Source organism: Vairimorpha necatrix, chromosome 4 (assembly GCF_036630325.1).
Source record: "Vairimorpha necatrix chromosome 4, complete sequence".
Lineage (NCBI taxonomy): Eukaryota > Fungi > Microsporidia > Nosematidae > Vairimorpha > Vairimorpha necatrix.
Window position 1 is genome coordinate 1320836 of NC_088819.1, and position 19663 is coordinate 1340498.

General features: G+C 29.9%; 2 protein-coding genes across 4 annotated transcripts; both read right to left on the reverse strand.

The window, feature by feature from the left end:
• Positions 1 to 8137: 8137 nt before the first annotated feature.
• VNE69_04221 (uncharacterized protein) lies at positions 8138 to 9782 on the reverse strand (the record flags this gene model as incomplete). 2 transcript variants are annotated; one of them, XM_065473474.1, is made up of 3 exons in its annotated part: positions 8138 to 8282; positions 8621 to 9413; positions 9683 to 9782. In XM_065473474.1, the coding sequence occupies 3 exons, from the start codon at positions 9780 to 9782 to the stop codon at positions 8138 to 8140; spliced, it is 1038 nt and encodes a 345-aa protein (XP_065329545.1). The 2 variants fall into 2 exon arrangements, with proteins under 2 accessions (XP_065329545.1, XP_065329546.1); XM_065473473.1 differs by having other exon boundaries at positions 8621 to 9401; positions 9431 to 9782.
• A 1206-nt stretch (positions 9783 to 10988) lies between these two features.
• On the reverse strand, positions 10989 to 12650 carry VNE69_04222 (uncharacterized protein; the record flags this gene model as incomplete). 2 transcript variants are annotated; one of them, XM_065473475.1, is made up of 1 exon in its annotated part: positions 10989 to 12650. In XM_065473475.1, one exon carries the CDS (start codon positions 12648 to 12650, stop codon positions 10989 to 10991), a length of 1662 nt encoding a protein of 553 aa, XP_065329547.1. The 2 variants fall into 2 exon arrangements, with proteins under 2 accessions (XP_065329547.1, XP_065329548.1); XM_065473476.1 differs by having other exon boundaries at positions 10989 to 12536.
• Between the last annotated feature and the right edge of the window lie 7013 nt (positions 12651 to 19663).

Sequence of the window (19663 nt, forward strand, 5' to 3'; positions counted from 1 at the left end):
TCTTATGATTTTTTTTGCTCTTGTATTTTTCAGCCCTCGGCGAAAAGCTAGAGTTCATCCTTTTTAGTTTTATTTTTAATAAATGTCAAACCTTTAATTCATTAAAAAGAACCCCAGTTGACTGTACAGCTTTCCACATTATGACATTATTCACTAGAATAGACATTTTATTGTTTGCCATTTGTTTGTTTACGTCGATTGCCGGACGTAATTAAGACGTGACGCCCAAGGGGTAAACTCTTAGAGTCCTACTGGATCGAACTATGTAGAGAAGAATGTCGTGTGACAATAAATACTTAGTAATTTTTGTCTCCTGCTTTTTGCACTTTATTTTGGGTAAAAAATAAAGCGAAAATTAACTGAAGGGGGATGGGTTGTTTCCGATTTTCTCCAAAAAATTTACCGTTAAGGTATTCTATTTTACATTCGGTTAATGACATGTATCCGTGGAAGTGGACATTTTTGTACCGCTCTTCTAAATGCTTATTTATATTAATATTTTTATTGATGGTCTCTCTTTTTCTCTTAAACCAAACCCCTTCAAAGACAAACTTTGTTTATATTATATTTTTATTTATTATTTGTTGTCAACACTAAACTACAAACATTGACATATTTACAAAAAAAAAATACAATTATACAACTTCCATATGTTTAGTTGGGTGGCCTTTTTGATAGGCGCTGAGATGCTTAACATGTCTCTGGGCATTTGTGGCAGATGATGTTTATGTTATCTGCACATGTGATGTAGTAATGTAAATCACAGTTGGTTTTTTAGTTACCATATAGTTGTTTTTTATTTTTTTTTCTGCTCATATTACGTTTTAAATAAAGAAAAATAAATTTTAGCAATTATATGGCTTTAGAAATTATAAAGTGAATTTAATACTTAAACAAATAATAAACTATTCTAACTTTAGGCTAATAGTATTTTTCGTATAATATTCATTTTATTAAATTCGTGCAAAAAAAATAAATTTTAAAATATTGTTTATAATTAAAAATTAAATTTTTTTGCTTTTTAACATTGAAGATATTGACATAAATTTTGTCAAATTTTTGATATTTTCAATAAAATTTTAATAATAATGATTATATGAAACATTATTTTTCAATATAATGTGATCTTTAGAGAAATAGAGTCATAATGTAAGCATAGAACAATTCTGAATTTACAGCTAATGTTAGATGAGACCTTTAAAATAAAGATACCGTCGCACCCCGACAAGTATTAAGTTTTTTTAACAATTAACAGTTTTGGTTCAGACAATAAAGAAACTTTAATTATGAAGCAAATAAAAAAAATTGGAGGCATAGTCTTGTATAAAAAAGTAAAAAAAATCAAGGTAAATAGGAGTTGAAGTTGTTTTATCATGTAAAATGTACGAAGAGCCAGAACGTTTATAATGTGCAATAAATATTTGTTTATTACAACTGAAAACTTAAATAGTGCCTACTTGCGAACTGTATATAAATATATCAAGTTAAAATTGCTCTACGTTATAACCAAAATTAGAATTCAAAAACAATATCTCGACTTATAACGATCTTATTATAAGATGAAACTATTATTATCAAAACGTTATGTTTAACATAACATATTTAATATTGAAGAAGCAGTATTTTTGTCGTGGTTTGAATTGTTATCAGCATTTTTTGGTAGCTAAATTTATAGTGTATTGAAGCTTTAATTTTAAGAAATGAAATAAAGTGAAAGCTCAAAACGGCGAAATCAAGAAACTAAGCTTTTATAAAATAAAGGCATAATTATATGGTGCAAATTCAAATTCGCACGCCCAAGGAATGATTCATTATGGCACAATGTAGATATTTTTTTTCAAAATGTTTGTAAATTTAATTTTCTTTAATTCGCTTACGCAACTTTTGATTTTTAGTTTTAGTAAAAATCAATGATTGAATTACGAACAAATAAAAATTTTTATGGCAGAAATTTAACCGTATATTGTTTCTATTAATCCCTACTTTGTGTAATATTATTCTTTGGATAATATTAATACATCTACAATGATCTATTTTTCAAAAATTTGATTTACGAATAAAGGCGGCGCTACAGTCCGATATGGACTTTCCAATTTATTAACGAGTTATACAAGTGCAGATTTCTACATGAAGAAATGTTTTTTTGCAAACCACACATCATAAAGTTGAAGTTTTACCGCTTTGTTTTAGTTTAATTCGGAATAAAGATTCTTGTGCAATAAACATTTTTGCTTTTTACATGATTCTTTTAAATAAAATTTTACTCTTATATAGATCCTGGGGACTCTTGACAAAAGGTCAAGAAGATTTCAAGAGACACATTGGCTGTTATGTTAAAACATTAGATGAAATATACTAAAAAAAAAAAGTTATTACGAATTATTTGTGATAGTGGCATTTACACCGGACTTTTCGCACATTGACTGCTACGGGTTTAAATGTACTAGAAACAAAGAAGATTCTAATTCAACAGGAATTTAGGTGAACTTGTTTTCTACTCCTATATACTTATAAAAATCTTTTGTTAATTTTATAAACATTTCCTGAAATACAGTCTACTAAAAAAACAATAATATCCATTTGTCAGCTTCCATTGTCATAAGGGACTAAAAATAAATTAAACCCCATTTAGCAATGAAAATTTCAATTATCAAAAAAAGGAGGGATAGAAGAAGTGACATAGACCGATGAAACGGCAATGTATAGTGGGAATTTTAAATTATTATTAAAAGTATATGAAACAATTGTTAATTGTACTTGGTTAGTTAAAAAAAAATGTTCGAATATTGGAACTAAGGATCGAAATAGGACCAACTAGACATAACTTACGATGATACATTACTTAAATATAAAACATAAATATCGCAACAATTTTCATATTGATAATAATAAATCTTATCTAAAGTTGTAGAATTAATGAACGTTAACATTATGTTGTTATTTGTGATAAGGGCTCTAGAAAAAAAGAAGTAGAGGTTAGCAATCTAGTAGAATAAGTCTAAAAACATCTTAGTTGGTTGTAATATTTTAAATGGATAATAAAAAGTGTGCAAACATGGAATTTTTTAGAAGAATATAAATGACGAAGAAGATGTGCAATTTCCAGAAATATTATTTTTATCAGAAAAATCTACGCCTAAACAATTTAATAATTGTAAACCAAACCGATTTTTTGTTTTTTTATTTCTCTCTTATAGGGGACCCCTGAAGAAAAAAAGTCCGACCTTGAACTTTTTCCTACCCTTAATTTCCAGCAACCAATCAGACCATATCCTACTAGCAATTATGATTTATTATTTATATTAATTTATCCACAGCAATAAAATACTAATGTATTATGAAGACAATAACTACAAGAGGAAATTTATGATTTAAATAAATGATTAAAGTTCTATCCTTTTTTTGCAATACAAGTGGCTTTTTAAACAATGATTACATATAAATAATACATTTTTATAAGAATATTTCTATATATTATGTATAATATAAACTTAAGGAAAACGTAACAGCTAAAATATTAATAGAGGCTCAAACCGAATCTCTTTATAGCGATATAAAAATTAAAACAAATCATTCAAAGCTATTTAGACCAAGAGACGATCCACTTATTTATAAACAGACTGCCACGTGGCTCACAAAACAAAATATAAGCCCGAGAGAGGAAGGCAATTTATGTGCACTACAAGACCGAAATATTTTCTTAGAGAAACAGACAAAATGCCCACACTGCCATGAATATTCAAAGACAGTAGATCATGTGGCCACCAAATGTGATCGTATGCTTTCACATGATTACATGAGACGGCACAATGAGGCACTGCGATGCATCCACCTGCAGTTGTATAAGACGTATGGTCTATCCCATGCCAAAAGAATTAGAAATCATTCAGTCCAGGAATGTGCAGCTAATGAGTATGTTGAGATACGAGTCGACAGTAGGATTTATTCAAGTATTAAAATAAAGTATAACAAGCCTATTATACTAATTGCAGACAAGTTGAGGAAAGAAGTGATCGTTGTAGAAGTTTGAATCACAAGTTAACAACCTCCATGCAGTAGAAACAGAAAAGAAACATAAATACGACTTGCTCGCAAATCATGTGGCTTCTCTCTACAAATACAAGCCGAAAATTATGCCTTATGTGATGACATGGGATGGAATAGTAACTAATTTTCATCGTACGCATATCAAAGTGCTCAGATTAGAACCCAGAACGGAAGCATATATACAGTCAAGAGTCCTTAAAATGACTTTAGAAAGCCTAACTATGTCAGCCAGACACGGGCTTGATACAGATCAGGAAGGGGTCTTAGAGGGGCCAATGAGTGAATCTCAGAAGGAAGTCCTGGAACTGCCAGATGAGACTGTAAGCGTATCTTGTGAAAATTAATTAATAAGCCGAATATTATACCCAAAAAATTATATATAATCTATAAGTTAAAAAAATGTCTTTTGTAAGTACAAATATGTAAAAATAAAATTTATTTACAAATTTAATCAGCAACGGCTTATATTATTCTATTAAACATCATATATATAAAAAAAAACTAAAAAACTTTAATTTTTATTAAAGAAAAGCCACCCAGCAAATAAAAACTTCAACAGCCTTAAAAAAAAAAAAACTAAAAAAATTTTATTGTTATTAAAGAAAAGCCACCCAGCAAATAAAAACTTCAACAGCCAATAACTTGTGATACACACCAGCATACCATAAAGGCCTTGCTTGTAGGAGAAAAAATATCCCTTAGGATTAGAACCACAAACATTCCTGTCTGTGACCTGCGTTCAGCAGGGTTCTAAGAGAATAACACGTCTGACCTACTCGTCAGTTAAAAACCTAACTAGTTCAACGTAAATGCTACGGCACCAGCAGCTTGCCATACCTCCCCCAGGTAAAAGTGTGTTTTTTTTTCTTCTAGATTTCTCTAGATCTGTTCTGGCTTACAAGCCTTTCCTTTTCTCGTATAACGATATATCGTTGTACAATCATCTTGTCTAATAACTCTACTCTTACAAGTAGAGACTTCCTTTTATCAAAAGAAGCTTTGATGCCATTGATGTTACCAATAATCATCTTAACTAGCTCCTCTTTTGTTTGAGTTGAAGATCTCAACTCAGATATTTTATTCTCATATAGAGATCTTGTGTTAGAGAGCGTCGGACAGTCTAACAAGAAGTGTTCAAGGTCTTCTCGTTCTCCCTCACATAACAAACAATGAGTCCTATAAAAAGGAGGGATTCTGTGGCATTAGCCAAAGCAGAAAACCATCTGACTAAATTACACCAAAGCCTGGTGTAATTCCTGATCTGCCTGTTGTTTACTTTTGATAGTATGTGCTTAATCTGCGAGTCACAGATTCCATACTTATCTGCTACTAGAGCACCTAAAGTGGTGTTGTAGGAACCCCTTGCCTTAAGTACCTCTAAAATCTTGTTCTTGTCTGTAATGTAGGCAATGCTTTCATAATCGTTCCCGATATATCTCTTACACCAACGCCTAGTCCTCGAACTCCACGTTGTTTTCCTTTCCCTCGGAGGTTGGTTAATGAAATCCGAGATAATGGTTTTATTGTGTTTCCACTTCTTTAATGCCCTAAATCTACTTAGGGCCGCCTGTATGTGAACTCTATTCATACAGAGTTCGTCCATTATCCTATCTAATGGCACTATTTTTGTTCGAAATATCATTCGTATCGCTTTTCTTAGGATTCTATTGATCAAAACAGACCTTATACTAGACATCCCCCATAATTCACTTCCGTACATTAGTGAGGAAAATAGCATATTTTTTATTAATATACCTTTAAAAGCTATATTAATTCTTTATTTAGAAGCTTTGGTTTCAAGACTTTAAAGCTTTTCTGCCTCTATAGGCTCCATCTCTTACTAAGTGTTCTTCTAATGAAGATCTTTTTATAAGAACACCCAAATACCTGTATTAGGCGACTTCAACGATTTTTCCAAAGTCAGTCCTGATAGCGACATCTACAGACTCGGATCTATTATTGGCATCCCATACTAAGATACCACTTTTGTCACAGTTGATCTTCATACGATTCTCAACTGCCCATCTGCTGACTTGACATACTTTGTGTTTCAAATCAGCAAGAGTATTGCCTAGAACACGATGTCATCTGAAAACATCAGTCCGGGCAGGCTTATATTTGAGCGGGGAACGCTTAATCCTGTCATGCCGTCAAAAATATCATTTATGAATAGTTTGATAAGCGTAGGAGAACAGGGGCACCCCGTCTCACACCTTTTTTGTAGAGATATCCACTACTTGTGTCTCCTTTATACGGATTCTCATCTCAGTATTTCCATAGATATCTTTCAATGTGTTTATAAGATATCTTGGAATACTATACCTTTCTAGCTTATTAAATAGTAGCTCATGGCTAACATTGTCGTAAGCTTTTTCAAAGTCAATAAAACATAGAAATGTTTGTTGACTTTGAAACCCTCTTCTTTTAACCACCTCAACAAGGTTGCAATCTGATTCATACATTCTTCTATTGCTCTAAATCCGGCTTGGAAAGGAGAAAGAATGTTCTTTTCTTCAACAAACTGTGTAAGTCTGTCGTTTACTATTTTTAAGTAAATTTTGCTTATTGTGTTAATTAGCGCAATTCCTCTATAGTTGTTGAGATCTGACACATCTCCTTTTTTATGGAGGCAAATCATGTCAGCAACACTCCAGCTAACAGGAGGGCTGTCTCCTGTTAGTATTCTGTTGAACTCGTTCACAAGGAACAGAGGTAGCTTTTTATCTACTAAACTATGTTTAAGTAAAACCTTGTATAGCTCGGTTGGAATCTCATCCGGTCCAGCTGCCTTGTTGTTGCCACAGTTATTAGTGGCTTTTAATAATTCCTCCATAGTGATGTTCTCTGGATTATCCCTTTCGATATTTTTTTGATATACATTTTCAACGTCTGAAATTGAGTTAGCTAGATTAGCGTAAAAGTCATTGGTTATCTCTAACTTCTTTTTATGCTCGTTATGAGCCATGCCTGATACATCTTTCAAGCAAACATTGTCTAATCTAACAGTGACGTTAGAAGAACTTTAAAACCATTTCCAGAAGTCTCTGGATCTGTTACTTTTATAGAGCTCAATGCCCTCGAAGGCCCAAAGATTGGCTCGATCTTTCCGAACTTTTATCTTTGTTGCCTTAATCTTATCCTTCAGTAACATGTACCTATGCACAGACGTTACGGACCTATTCGTTAGCATACACTTAGTAGCATATCTAAAACTTTTAAAGACATTTACGTGTCTCCATCTGATGGGCAGCCCTTTGAATGTCCCCACTTTACTGTATATCTTTGAGGATATACAAACGTCTTTTAAAAGTCTAGAGAGTTCATCGAGTGTGAATGTTTTTTCATTCAACTTTCTTGAAAGCTTAGCTCCCATTCCTGGATGCTCAAGTTTCTTCCTATTGTAGGCAAATGGCCGTTCTCTCACTGGAGAAGGAAGAAATATCATTCTCTTCAGCAATATATGATCACTTACCGCCCTCTTCGAGAAATTATTATTTTCTCGCTTTCCTGAATTAAGACCCTAAAAATCGTAACAATACGTCTTTAAGAGACTTGTCCATCACTCAGGATTCTTGTTCCTGATAATCTGTTATAGTTTATTGCAGGGCTTAACCCTGCGATAGCAAGCTTCTTTTTTGGGAAGAATCACTAGTATTCATATCCCCCATCACTACAATCTCCTTATAGTTTCTTTTATCCCTCTCAATACTAAGAAGGTCAATTACATTACTTAGAGTTTCGGCCTTTAACTTTCTCTCTTGTGGAACGTAAACATTGATTATTAAGACCTTTGTCCATCCCGTACTAGTTTTGAATTCAACGACAGTTTGTAGAATATTGTCGTCATCCCCCTTTTTAGAACATCTTACTGCCCCGTCTTTTCTGACTAGAGTCATTAGACCTGGCCGATTCTTTCCTATGGCTGGTGTCTCCACCAGCATATACTTTTCTAGTCTCGTAGAACCTAAGGATTTCTTCCAAGTTTCTTGAAGACACAAGACTGTTGGCTTTTCTACTTTAAGGAGGATTTCCAAGTCCTCCTTCTTTCCGTAGAAATGGTTGATGTTAAGACTATAGAGCCTGGCCTTCTCTATGGACTTGCATCTTTTTTATTCTCCACCCTATCACGAGTTGGAATTTCTTTTAATATTTCTAGGCCAAGTATATCCATGGCTTCAGAAATTTCTTTTTTTCTTGACCTTCTGACTACGCAGAAGGTGAAGTTAGCATCTTTTCTGCGATGCCTCTGGTATAGATAAGAGAGTCCGATAATTTCGTTACACTCTGTCTAACTGTTGTCGGAGTTCTTCTCCTTTGATATGGTTAGCCATTGTTTTAATTAGACACAACCCCTTTTGAATGCTTGTTCTCAGCATTCTAGCTTTTACCATGATATAGACATGAGATTTAAATCTCAGTTTACATCCATATCTTTTATTAGTAAAGTTACTAATTTTTGGTGAATTATTGGGTAGACAATAATTTTTGATACAGCTAAGAAGCCGTATAACTTGTTTTTTATTAAAATATAAATTATTTAATAAAAATCTTTTAATAATAGCATTTTTATCACTGTTCATTGTGATGTTTACTATCAACTTTCCTGTCTTTCCCGAGATGTTCAAAGTTTAACTCGGATAGAAAGAACTCTTCATGGCTTACTGTAGGCTTGTAAGATAGACCGTTTTTTATAACTTTTATTGCCTTTTCGACAGGAACATACTTCCTCCAATTTTGACGAAGATCGGAGAATATTTTCGTCAAAGCTGATCTGTTCCTAGAGATATAATTGCCCACTTCGTTTTCGGCAACTAATACTCTTACATTTTCTGAAGCGTTCTCAAGAGCTTCTGCAGCTTGAAAGCAGATTTCATCTCTAATGAGGAAGATTCTGCCCTCGACTTCAATATCTTTTACTAGTGGAATGTTCTTTTTCTCTATGCCCATTAATTTGGCCCAGGTCTCCCTGATAATGTGTTCCCCTCGGGGGAAACCATGAGCGACCACAATTTTGTATTTGCAGTCTTTGGGCCTCTTTCCGTTTATTGCTAGGTCTATCAACTCTTCTCTGGATAGTTTATCTATCCAATTCGTTTGTTTCTTCCTCGTAATGTGAGAAGAAGGTGCCTTAGGTGAAGATGTTTTCTTCATCTTGGATTTGCGCTCAGTCATAGATTTCGACTTCGCACAACCTTTTATAGATGACAGTAACAAATCATCTTTCAGTATTTTTTTACAAGTTTTAGAACTTAAAGCGGGTACTTTCAACTGTTTCGTATCACAGTTGAAGTTCTTTTTTATACCTTCTAGGAATGGGGCAAACCTATTGGCATCTTCTGTTTTTGAGGCATCAGCTTTTTTTTTACCTTTGGTTTCATATCACAATTTTTAAGAATGATTGTCCAGTCATTCTCCGTCTTTTCTGTTAGAAGAATATTTTTCTTCAACAATTTCCTGTTTCCTTTTACGGCAGCGGTTACCTTCCGTAAAAACACATTAATGGTATTGGATGATGGGATCCTTTTACCCGTAACCTTTATTTGCTCTTTATCTTGAGCTTTATAGAACACCAAACTTCTCCTTTTCCTTTTTTTTTTATCAGTACGATCAGCTTTTTTTGTGATTGGTTCTTTACACTCTCCTTTTTTTGCAGTGAGAATCATGTCAATTCTCTGTTCTAATCTTTCATTTGAAGCTTTTAGGGCATCAATTTGTGTGTTGAGTTGGTTTCTCATTACGAAATCTCAATCTCATGCTGCTTCTTCAAGTTTTTAAGCTTGAATCTCTGTTCATTGAGCTCTTCACAGATGGCATCTAAGTACTCCCGATGAATACTTGTCACTCCATGTGAGCTTTTACAATAGGAAGCAAGGATAGCCATCAGCCCAGGTCTCCCACAGTACCTTTGGTTGGCATTTCTGCCTTCTTCTATCTTTATTTTGTTGAATAAAGTCTCTGTTCGTGACCAGAATTTTATCAATTCTTGGTCTGTGTGAATAGCAGCCTTGCGGAAGCTGCTAACTTCACATTCTGGTTTGTAGCCTTCCAATACTAGTGAATTAACACTTTCTTGTACTCCAGAGGTCGATAAGCCGGCCTCAATCTCGCAAGTTTCTTCCTCCTTTTTTTGCGTTTGGCGAACCCCATTTTTTTATTGTGTTTCAGAATCGCTAAATATACAGCATTGATCGTGTGATTCACAGTCCCGTGCTCCATCTCTTTGCTTGTCTAATGCGGCCACATATGTTACCCATTGATTAGTGATCATGATAGAAACGGTTTATACATTATCCTGTATTACCTCAAGGAAATAGCAGTATTTCTACTAGTTACAGAAACAAGCAAGGCGCAAGCTGATTCAACATCAAATGCTTTTAAAATAATATTTTCTTTGTTTTCTATGTAAATTTCGTTTCATCACTAAAAAGCTCATCTGTTTCAACAAACATTGTTTTTGCCAATTTTTCCATTTTTGAAAGGGGGTTTTCAAAATTTCAAAGCGGGGTTTAAACGGCCTTATACCGATTTTTCTTTTTTTTATACCCCACATAAAATATTAATGTGAAGAACAACAACGCTTATAACTACGGGAGGTCACAAAGAGACTTAACCTATCTTAAGAGGATTGAGTATTACCCACCGGGGGGAAATTTTTTATAATGAAACTAATTTAATTGCAGGAGAAGTATTTTATGATCTATGCTAATAAATTTTTATCGCGGGTTTACATATGTTTTAATTTGTCTTAAGTTTATTTTTGTCATTCTTTTGATTGTAAAGATATGCAATTCAACTATTAATGATGTTTAAGACATGCAGGACCAGTAAAAATTCTATGTTATTTTGTTAATCATAAAGAAAAAATGAAATATTTTGATGTAAATTGCTAGAGAATAAAAATATAATCAAATTAAACGGAAAGTTTTAGCTAGAAAATATTTTTATTTTCTTTCTTCTTTGGCAATTTCTGCTAGTTCTCCTTCAATCAACCTGATATTTCCTTCTACTTCCTTTGGATCAAGATCACAAAATTTTATGAAGTCATTTTTATCTTTTGCTTGTTGTCCATTTTTATAAAATCTGGCCATATAAAAACTGGCTTCTTGGGAACCTGATTCTGCTACCAATTCAATAAAACATAACATATTATGCAATGTGAAAACTTCAAAGTTTTCACTTTGTTTTACAATTACTTGATTCATTATATCAACTAAATTCAAATATTGAGAACTTTGCTCATTTTGATCTTCGTTTCTTATATTATCTTTCATAATATTTCCAATTTCTTTCAAAGTTTTAAAAGATCCTTCAGCGGCGTCATCGTCATCGTTGTTAATGTAATTTTCTGCTTCAACGAATAAAAATACCTTAATATATCTAGATTGGTCCCCTTCACTGTTAAATATCTTTGATATGATTGCTTTCCTGTTAAGATTCCCTTTATTTTCAATTAGGCAATCTAAATCCTCTGTGCCTATTAATTCATCGAAAACTAATATATGTCCGAAAAATATATTCAACTGATCTTTTGTTTTATCCAAAATTCTTTTGACGAGAAACCCAATTTCCTTTTCTTTCAATAGAATATTAAACGCATCGATGACTGCGTATTCTGTATTTCCCATTAAATCTTGCATTCTTTCTGCATATTCCCTGCTTTCCAAATTATTTTCTTGCACTGGATTAATTGTAGTGTTATTATCTTCAGAACACTCCAATAAACCTAGCTCATCTCTTAATAATTTTATTATTTTGCAATTTTCATTCTGACGTAGAGTATTCGGAATTTTCAGCCTTCTTTCTGTGAAAAAACTCACACTTTTATTATTAAAATCTAAAGAAAAAAAAGCATCTTTGTATAAATCGAAACACTTAGGAGAAATTTCGTCCTTTTCTTTTAGACATAGTTTTACTATGTCCAGCATTTCGACTTTGGAAAATTCGAAGTAAAAGTAAGCCTTTTCTATATAAACTAGAACACTGATACATATGATGTCGTCATTCGCATCATACCTAGGTGAAACATATGAATTAGCTCTAAATCTGTAGTATTCTGTTTTTAGGGGAGCTTCTTCGATCATATGAAGCATAGATTTTTCCTCATTAATATAAGCTTGAATAGTTTTTTGATGCAAAAATTTGTTTTCGTTATTTGTATTATTTCTTTTATCATGTATTTTTCTGATTCCTTCTATAATGTCCTTAATAATGATATTTTCATTTGACTTTATGCATACGTCTGTATCAGCAACCATATATTTTAAAAAGACCTTATATAATTTATATTTGTTCATAATTTCTATTAATTGTCTTTCATATTCATTAAGAATAATATCTAAAGATTTTCCCTCACAATTAATATTAAATGATTCTGGTATTTCTGAATTTTCATCCTTCTCAAAGTCTATTATTTTAAAAGAAAAACTTATTTCCTTATTTTCATAATGCCATAAGTCTGCATAACCATAATTTTTAGTAGTGTCTACCATTCGATAATCTCCTTTTACGATTTTTTGATTGAACCCTTCTGGGATTTCATTACATAGAGATCTATAAATTGCTTGTGTAGAAACAAACATATAGAAGACATGTAAGATGAACATAATGGGGGGTAAAGAAAAAATTTATTAATATACAAAAAAATAAATTAAAAATCTTCGATATTTTATAAAACTTCTACAAAAAAATTAAAAGATGTTTATGATTTATGTATAAGCTTTTAATACATTTTTTATTTTTTTAATTTACCATTTTTGATTTTGAATTTTTAAATTATTTTTTTGAAAAAAAAAGAAAAATTAAAATTTTAATTAATGTTTTGAAAATTCGAAAAACCAATAAAAAGTTACGGAATTTGCAATTTTAATGTCACACAATTGTGGTATTAATTACCACATTATTTGTATTTGTTTATTTTTCCCTCCAAATTAATTTTCTAGAAAATATTTTGCTATAAATATTTTCTTTGGAGGTGGGGTACTTTAGAACCCCCCTTTTGAAGCGCTTCGATTTTTTTTTCGAACCCCAAAATTGAAGTGCAAAAAAAAAGAGGAGCAGGAAGGGGACAAAAATTACTAAGCACTTATGACATTAAAAACAATAAATAAATATATATTTATGTACACAATTATATTTTAATACAAGTTTTTACAATTATATAAACCAATAAGCATTTTTTGCCCTTCTGATTTTTTAGAATTGGGAACCCAAATGCTCCTCTCTGAGGGTGTTCACTTTATAATTTTGAACCCCAAAAACGAAGTGCAAAATAAAGGAGAAGCAATCATTAGTACATAAATTACTTGCATCTTCAAACAGTAAAAATACCAAATAAAAGTATATTTGTATACGAAATTTAATTTAAAAAAAAGAATATAACCATAAAACTATATAATTCTAAATAAAATAACATATTTAAATTAAAATTTTTGATTTAACAATCTGTATAGATCGTTGAACATTTATTTTTATTTTCTTATATAAATAATATTTATAATTTTAATTGTTGGTTTGTTTTTAAAGTAGATTTTCTTCAAAAATCTACTTTCATAATAAACCAACAAAAAAAAAAAATTGAAAAAATAAGAAGGGCGAAAAAAGACACAATACTTCAAATGATTATTATAACTAAATCTAAAATTAAATTTTGTATAAAAGCATATATTTATTTGTTATTTTTAATGTCATAAGTGATAAGAAATTTTTGTCCTTTTCTTGTTCCTCTTTTTTTTTGCACTTCAATTTTGGGGTTCGAAAAAAAAATTGAAGCGCTTCAAAGGGGGGGGGGTCTAAAGTATCCTTCACCCATTTTCTTTTTACTTTACCCCAATTTTAGGAAGATGAGAAGCACTGAAAACTCATACAGATACAGAGACATCGGGAAGGCCCTTCATGCCTTACCCCCTCACATGAGGAACGGAACTAGCCCACAGTTGAAAGATAATAAATACAATTTTAATAAAAATATTCTTAATAATGTTGCAAGGAGGAGTATCATCGAAAGGTACTTACAAACCGGCCTCCTCCCTGGTGGTAACACCACAACAATATTTTATTTTCACTCTTATTAACCAGTACAAGTTCTATTTTTGAACTTTTTGGACATCAGATTTTTTATCTGAAATGAATATTGATTTAATTAAACACGTGATATCCAAAACAAAACTTCAAATCAAAAAGCGCCTGGAAGATATAACACAGCATAGATGGGAGGAGTTACATGTGAAAAAAAACTTTAATTAAACATTGTGATAAAAAACTAATAATGAAAGTTTATCGTACAAAAATTTATATAAAAAATATTAGTTCTTTTTTATAGCATATTTTTGTTCTTTAACTCATGCTCTCTTGTTTTCTTATAACTAAATTGAATTGTGTTATTTTTGAAAAAAAGAAGATGTTTTTTAATTATTTTTTGAACTGATTAAAAAAATCATCTAAAAATTAACAGTATGTATATAAACACGGAAGCATATATACAGTCAAGAGTCCTTAAAATGACTTTAGAAAGCCTAACTATGTCAGTCAGACATGGGCTTGATACAGATCAGGAAGGGGGTTTCGAGAGCCCAATGAGTGAATCTCAGAAGGAAGTCCTGGAACTACCAGATGAGACTGTAAGCGTATCTTGTGAAAAGTAATTAATAAGCCGAATATTATACCTAAATAAATTATATATTAATATTTCAACGATATCTTATGGTAGTATAACATAGAATTTTGCGACCGAATATAGGATATTATAAAATTAGTTATAACATCTTGATCTTAAGATATCTCATGATTTTACGAGATCAAAATTACTTTTAATAAAGGATAGTTTTAGAAAAACTTACTTTTAATATATGATAATATTGGCAAACCTGTTCAGGAGATGATTAGACCACCTTCAATTAAAACGAAATATATATATCTGATTGTTATGTTAGTATCTTTCTATTAGAGAAAATATTTTATATCTGATCGTATAATATATACTCGTTTAATCAGTAGTAGATAAAAAAAAGCAAAAAACTCAACATTTTAAACTAATAATTTTTGTATATCTTTTACATAGAAACATAATTAAAAACAATTTCTAATATATATATAAAATACTTTTTTGTTTAATATTTTGTTTTCGATATTTCTAAAATTTTATCCTTATACATCTGTTTAAAATTAAAAGCAAATTGAGAATAAGGGATATTTATGCATACTTCTTAATTCAAAATATTCATTGTTAATCGTATAGTGTTATAACATTAAATATGATAACGTTTTGAATTTTACCATTTATTTATATCAGTATATGGAAGTAACACATAAAATCTTAAGCATTCTAAAAGTTTTAATAAATTATCTATTTAAATTCTCATAATCATAAAAAAAAACTAGAATAATCATCAAAATATTCTTGTTTATACATATCACACAATTCATCAGACATATGTTCTATGAATAATATTAGTAAGTAAATTTATTTAAATAGTCGAAATGTCTAAAATTGCACCTTTATTCTACGTAAAACTGTTTCCAAATAATCTAATATTCATAATTTGATCTTAATCTAATATCTCTTTTAATAATTGAAACATTTATTTAGATAATGTAAAACTTATATCTATAAAAGTTTTCGCATACATTCATCACAATGATTATGTAATAATCATACTTATGTTTGATTGGCAATAATTAGGTATAAATGCGATCATTAAAATCATTATTTTCGACGGACTAGAAATATATGACCGGAGAAACCTTATGTTTATCAATCAAAAGATTATATGACTAAATTTGGGTAAAGCACATGTAGCGGAAGTGCTTCTTTTATAATTATAGTAAAAGCTGCATTACAATTCTTGTGGCGGCCCGTGTTTTTTCACTGTTAATGTAATTTTTTTATGTTATGCTCATGATCTTATTTATCAGCTAATGAATATTATACAATTTAATACTTCGGAAATTTGAGTATACATCTGTATTCCAACTTTTCAACTTCTCGCGACACGTGGGATGCGCAAGCGCTATAAGGTCTTGTCCATTGAAGTTGGTATAACTAACGGTACTCAAATTTCTGAAGTATATAATTCGTATAATAACCATTTGCTGATAAAAAAGAATATAAACATAAAATATAAAGATTATAACACTAGCAGGAAAAAAATTGACTGTCTTAATTAGAAATTGTATAATCCTATATTTTTAAAAATACTATATGTTCTGCAAATTTTCATTGTCATTCCAAACTTTCTTATCTCTTTTATGCACCAATCCAATCTTTGATTTATCATTGCCCCTCAACAAAAAAATTTTATTTAATATTTTAGGAGGGAAATTTAAAATAAACAAAAATTTAAAAGAGCGTAGATTTTGAATTTAAAGGATTAAATAGCAAAAATAAAACAAATTTTTGTCATAAATTAATTAAAAAATATACAATCAAAAACTAAACAAAAATGTTAATTACTCTTTATTCAATGATCTTTATTTGAAATTTATTATTAATTTTTCTTTGTCTACAGAGTAACAACTCAATTAAAAAGATGACCAGATAATATTTTTTAAAATTTAATACGGCCTTTAAATTTTTTAAATTCTCTTGACATTTTGAAAAAATTCAAAATTTAATTAAATTTTTAATAAAAATCAATCGTAATGTCAAACTAAAATATTTTTTCAAAAATAATAGTTACAGTTGTAAAATTTTAAAAATTTAGGCATTCATCATTTCTAAACTATATAATTATTGTGTACATATATATAATAATATTTTAAAATCTTATTTGCATTCTGCAGAAATCTAAACATTTCTGGAAGCATACATTCAGTCTAATGTGATGAAGAAAACTATAGAGTATATCTCTTTGGACCGACGAACAAGATACGATAAAGATTATGCAGAAGAAGAAGAAGTGTTAGAGCTGTAAGCGCACTGGCGAATATGGCGACTGTTAAACAAGCGATGTCGGTATAAGAGAATGAGCTAAAAATTTGGAGTTGAAAAACATAAATAATTACACAGAAACTTAAGTCTATGTAGAGACGAATCTAGTGAGCGATACCGAGGAAAACTGTACTAATCTTACTTTAATGATAAATTAAGCTAATAAATCTTTTATATGTTGTCAACACATGATACAAACATTGAGGTACTTGTGAATGTAGTAACGACCATGCAACTTTCGTTTGATTGTGTGACCCAACTTGACATGCCATCCGAAGTGGTTGACATATTTTTGACATCTGTCCATGTGTTGTAGTAATGTACATCACAGTATCTAAGAAAAACAAAATCTCAATAAAGAATATTAGTTAAATCACATAAATATGTTATTATTATTTTGTAGTCTGAATTATTAAAAGAATGTAGTTCATATATAGTTGTAGCAGATCAAATACAAATTAAACATATTCTTACAAATGACAGTTTTAACTTGTTGAAAAAATTATTTAAAAAAATTTACTTTAGAGGGTATGGAAAATAAGAATAACAAAATTGCCAGATAAAATAGAGAAATTGAAATACGATGCCAGTAAATCTTAAAATGTGCGGTCACATATGAAACTATTTTGTATATAATATATGATATATACTCGTTTTTGTCTTGTAAAATGTATTTTATTTTTTAGTTACTAAGTATATATATATTAGAAAGGTATATTCGGATCAAAGAAAATCTTATATAATTTTATTTTATGTAAGAAAGCATAAAACTAACATTGTAAATTGTTCTATTATTTGATTCATTCAGATTAATGATCTTTTAATCTGACTAATATGAAATGTTTTTTTTATGCATAGAAAGAAAACAAAAATAAAAGAAAGTTGTCTATAATTGTTTTCTCAAAGTATAATAAAAAATTAAAATAAGTGTGCTTGGCAGAATGGTTGCACCTTGATTTGGGATATCGAAGGTCCAAAGTTCGATCCCCGGCGTGAATAAAATTAAAATTTATATTCTAAATATAAAGATATCTACTCGCGGACATATCGACGTCACTAAATATAATATTTTAAAATTGATAGGCTAAACAAATATTATGAAAAGTATCCCTTGCAATGAATTGATTATTAATTTCTTAATATATTCACAATTCGAATTTTAATACATATAATTTGTCCTTCTGTGTTTCAAAATACCATAGCTGTACATTATATAGGGATCTAAAAGCCAATTATGGCACTCTTGATGTAGAAATTTAAAAGAATGTTTGTTTTTATACAAACAAGATAAAGTATAAGATGGAGATCTGTTCATTTTTTTTCATTAATGACAAAGAAGTTTAATAAGTTTGCTTTTAGTGTTCTGTGTGAGAGAAAGACACATCTTAGATCTAGATGATTTATTTATATAATATCCGACACTAAATTAAAACGATAAATTTATACTGCGTTTTTAAAATCCCCATTTTAATATATTTATCGATTTAATGACGCGATTAGAGGCTTCTATATAAAAATATTCTTACCAAATCAAATCCCAATGGCTACGTCGGAGATAGTGCAGCGCAAGTATTTGGTAGATGTTAAGTGAGTAGAAATACCTATGATATCCTAAATATCATACGATATGTTTACTAACATTTCCCTCCAAATTTGACATCTTTCCCTCCAAGTCCAATACTTTTCCCTCCGATAAATATTTAAACGTTTTATCCATCCAGGGGTACGAGATGAATAAAGAACAGGAAACAAGAAGAATAACCAATACGGTAAACAAACAAATAAATATTAATATTCTTGACATGTTCTTAAGTGGTGGATACCACAATACCCCATATCAATTGGATTGTTAACTCAATTTCTTTTGAGTTCATGTATAATATTTCATCTTTCCTTCTACTCGCCAAGAATATGAAATTTTAAATTAAATATAGGCTATAAGTCAAAATTTTGTTTTTTGGATTTCCAAATTTTTAATTTTTCAAGGATGACAAGTATATATATTCAAACACCAAGAATAAGAATAAAATCATGAAAAAAAATTATCTAAAACGACATAATTTTGATTTTCTTTCTTTATTGATGAAAAGAACATATACACATTTATAAAAAATAAGAAGTTGTTAAAAATCATGAAAAAATATTGTCTAAATTGCAATAATTTCTATTTAAGAGTTTTGAAATTTTCATTTTTAAAATGAGGAAAATTCTATATACATACATATATATATATATATACATAAGACAGAAAAAAAAATTATGAAAAAAAAATTAGTCTAAAATGCAATAATTTCTAATTTTAGAGTTTTAAATTTTAGATTTTTCAAAGATGACAAGTATATATACAAATGTAAAAAGAAAGAGAAGAAAATCATGATAATTAACTGAGGAAAATAATCACCCCCAAATAATATATTCCAAACAAACTTAGCTATATCATGAAGGCTTAAAAGTAATTATTTTTGACATTTTAAACACCCAATTAATTATTATAAAGAGACGTATTTGTATTTGTATATATATTAAGAAGAGATAATAATATCAACAAGACGAAAATAATCTATTTTTAAAATTCAGAATAAACAGTATTGTAAGTACCAAACTTAAAAGTAGATTTAATATTTTTTGCGATTGAAAAATTATAATTATATCTATCGCTTGCAAACAAAGTAAAGTTAGTATGTATAATAG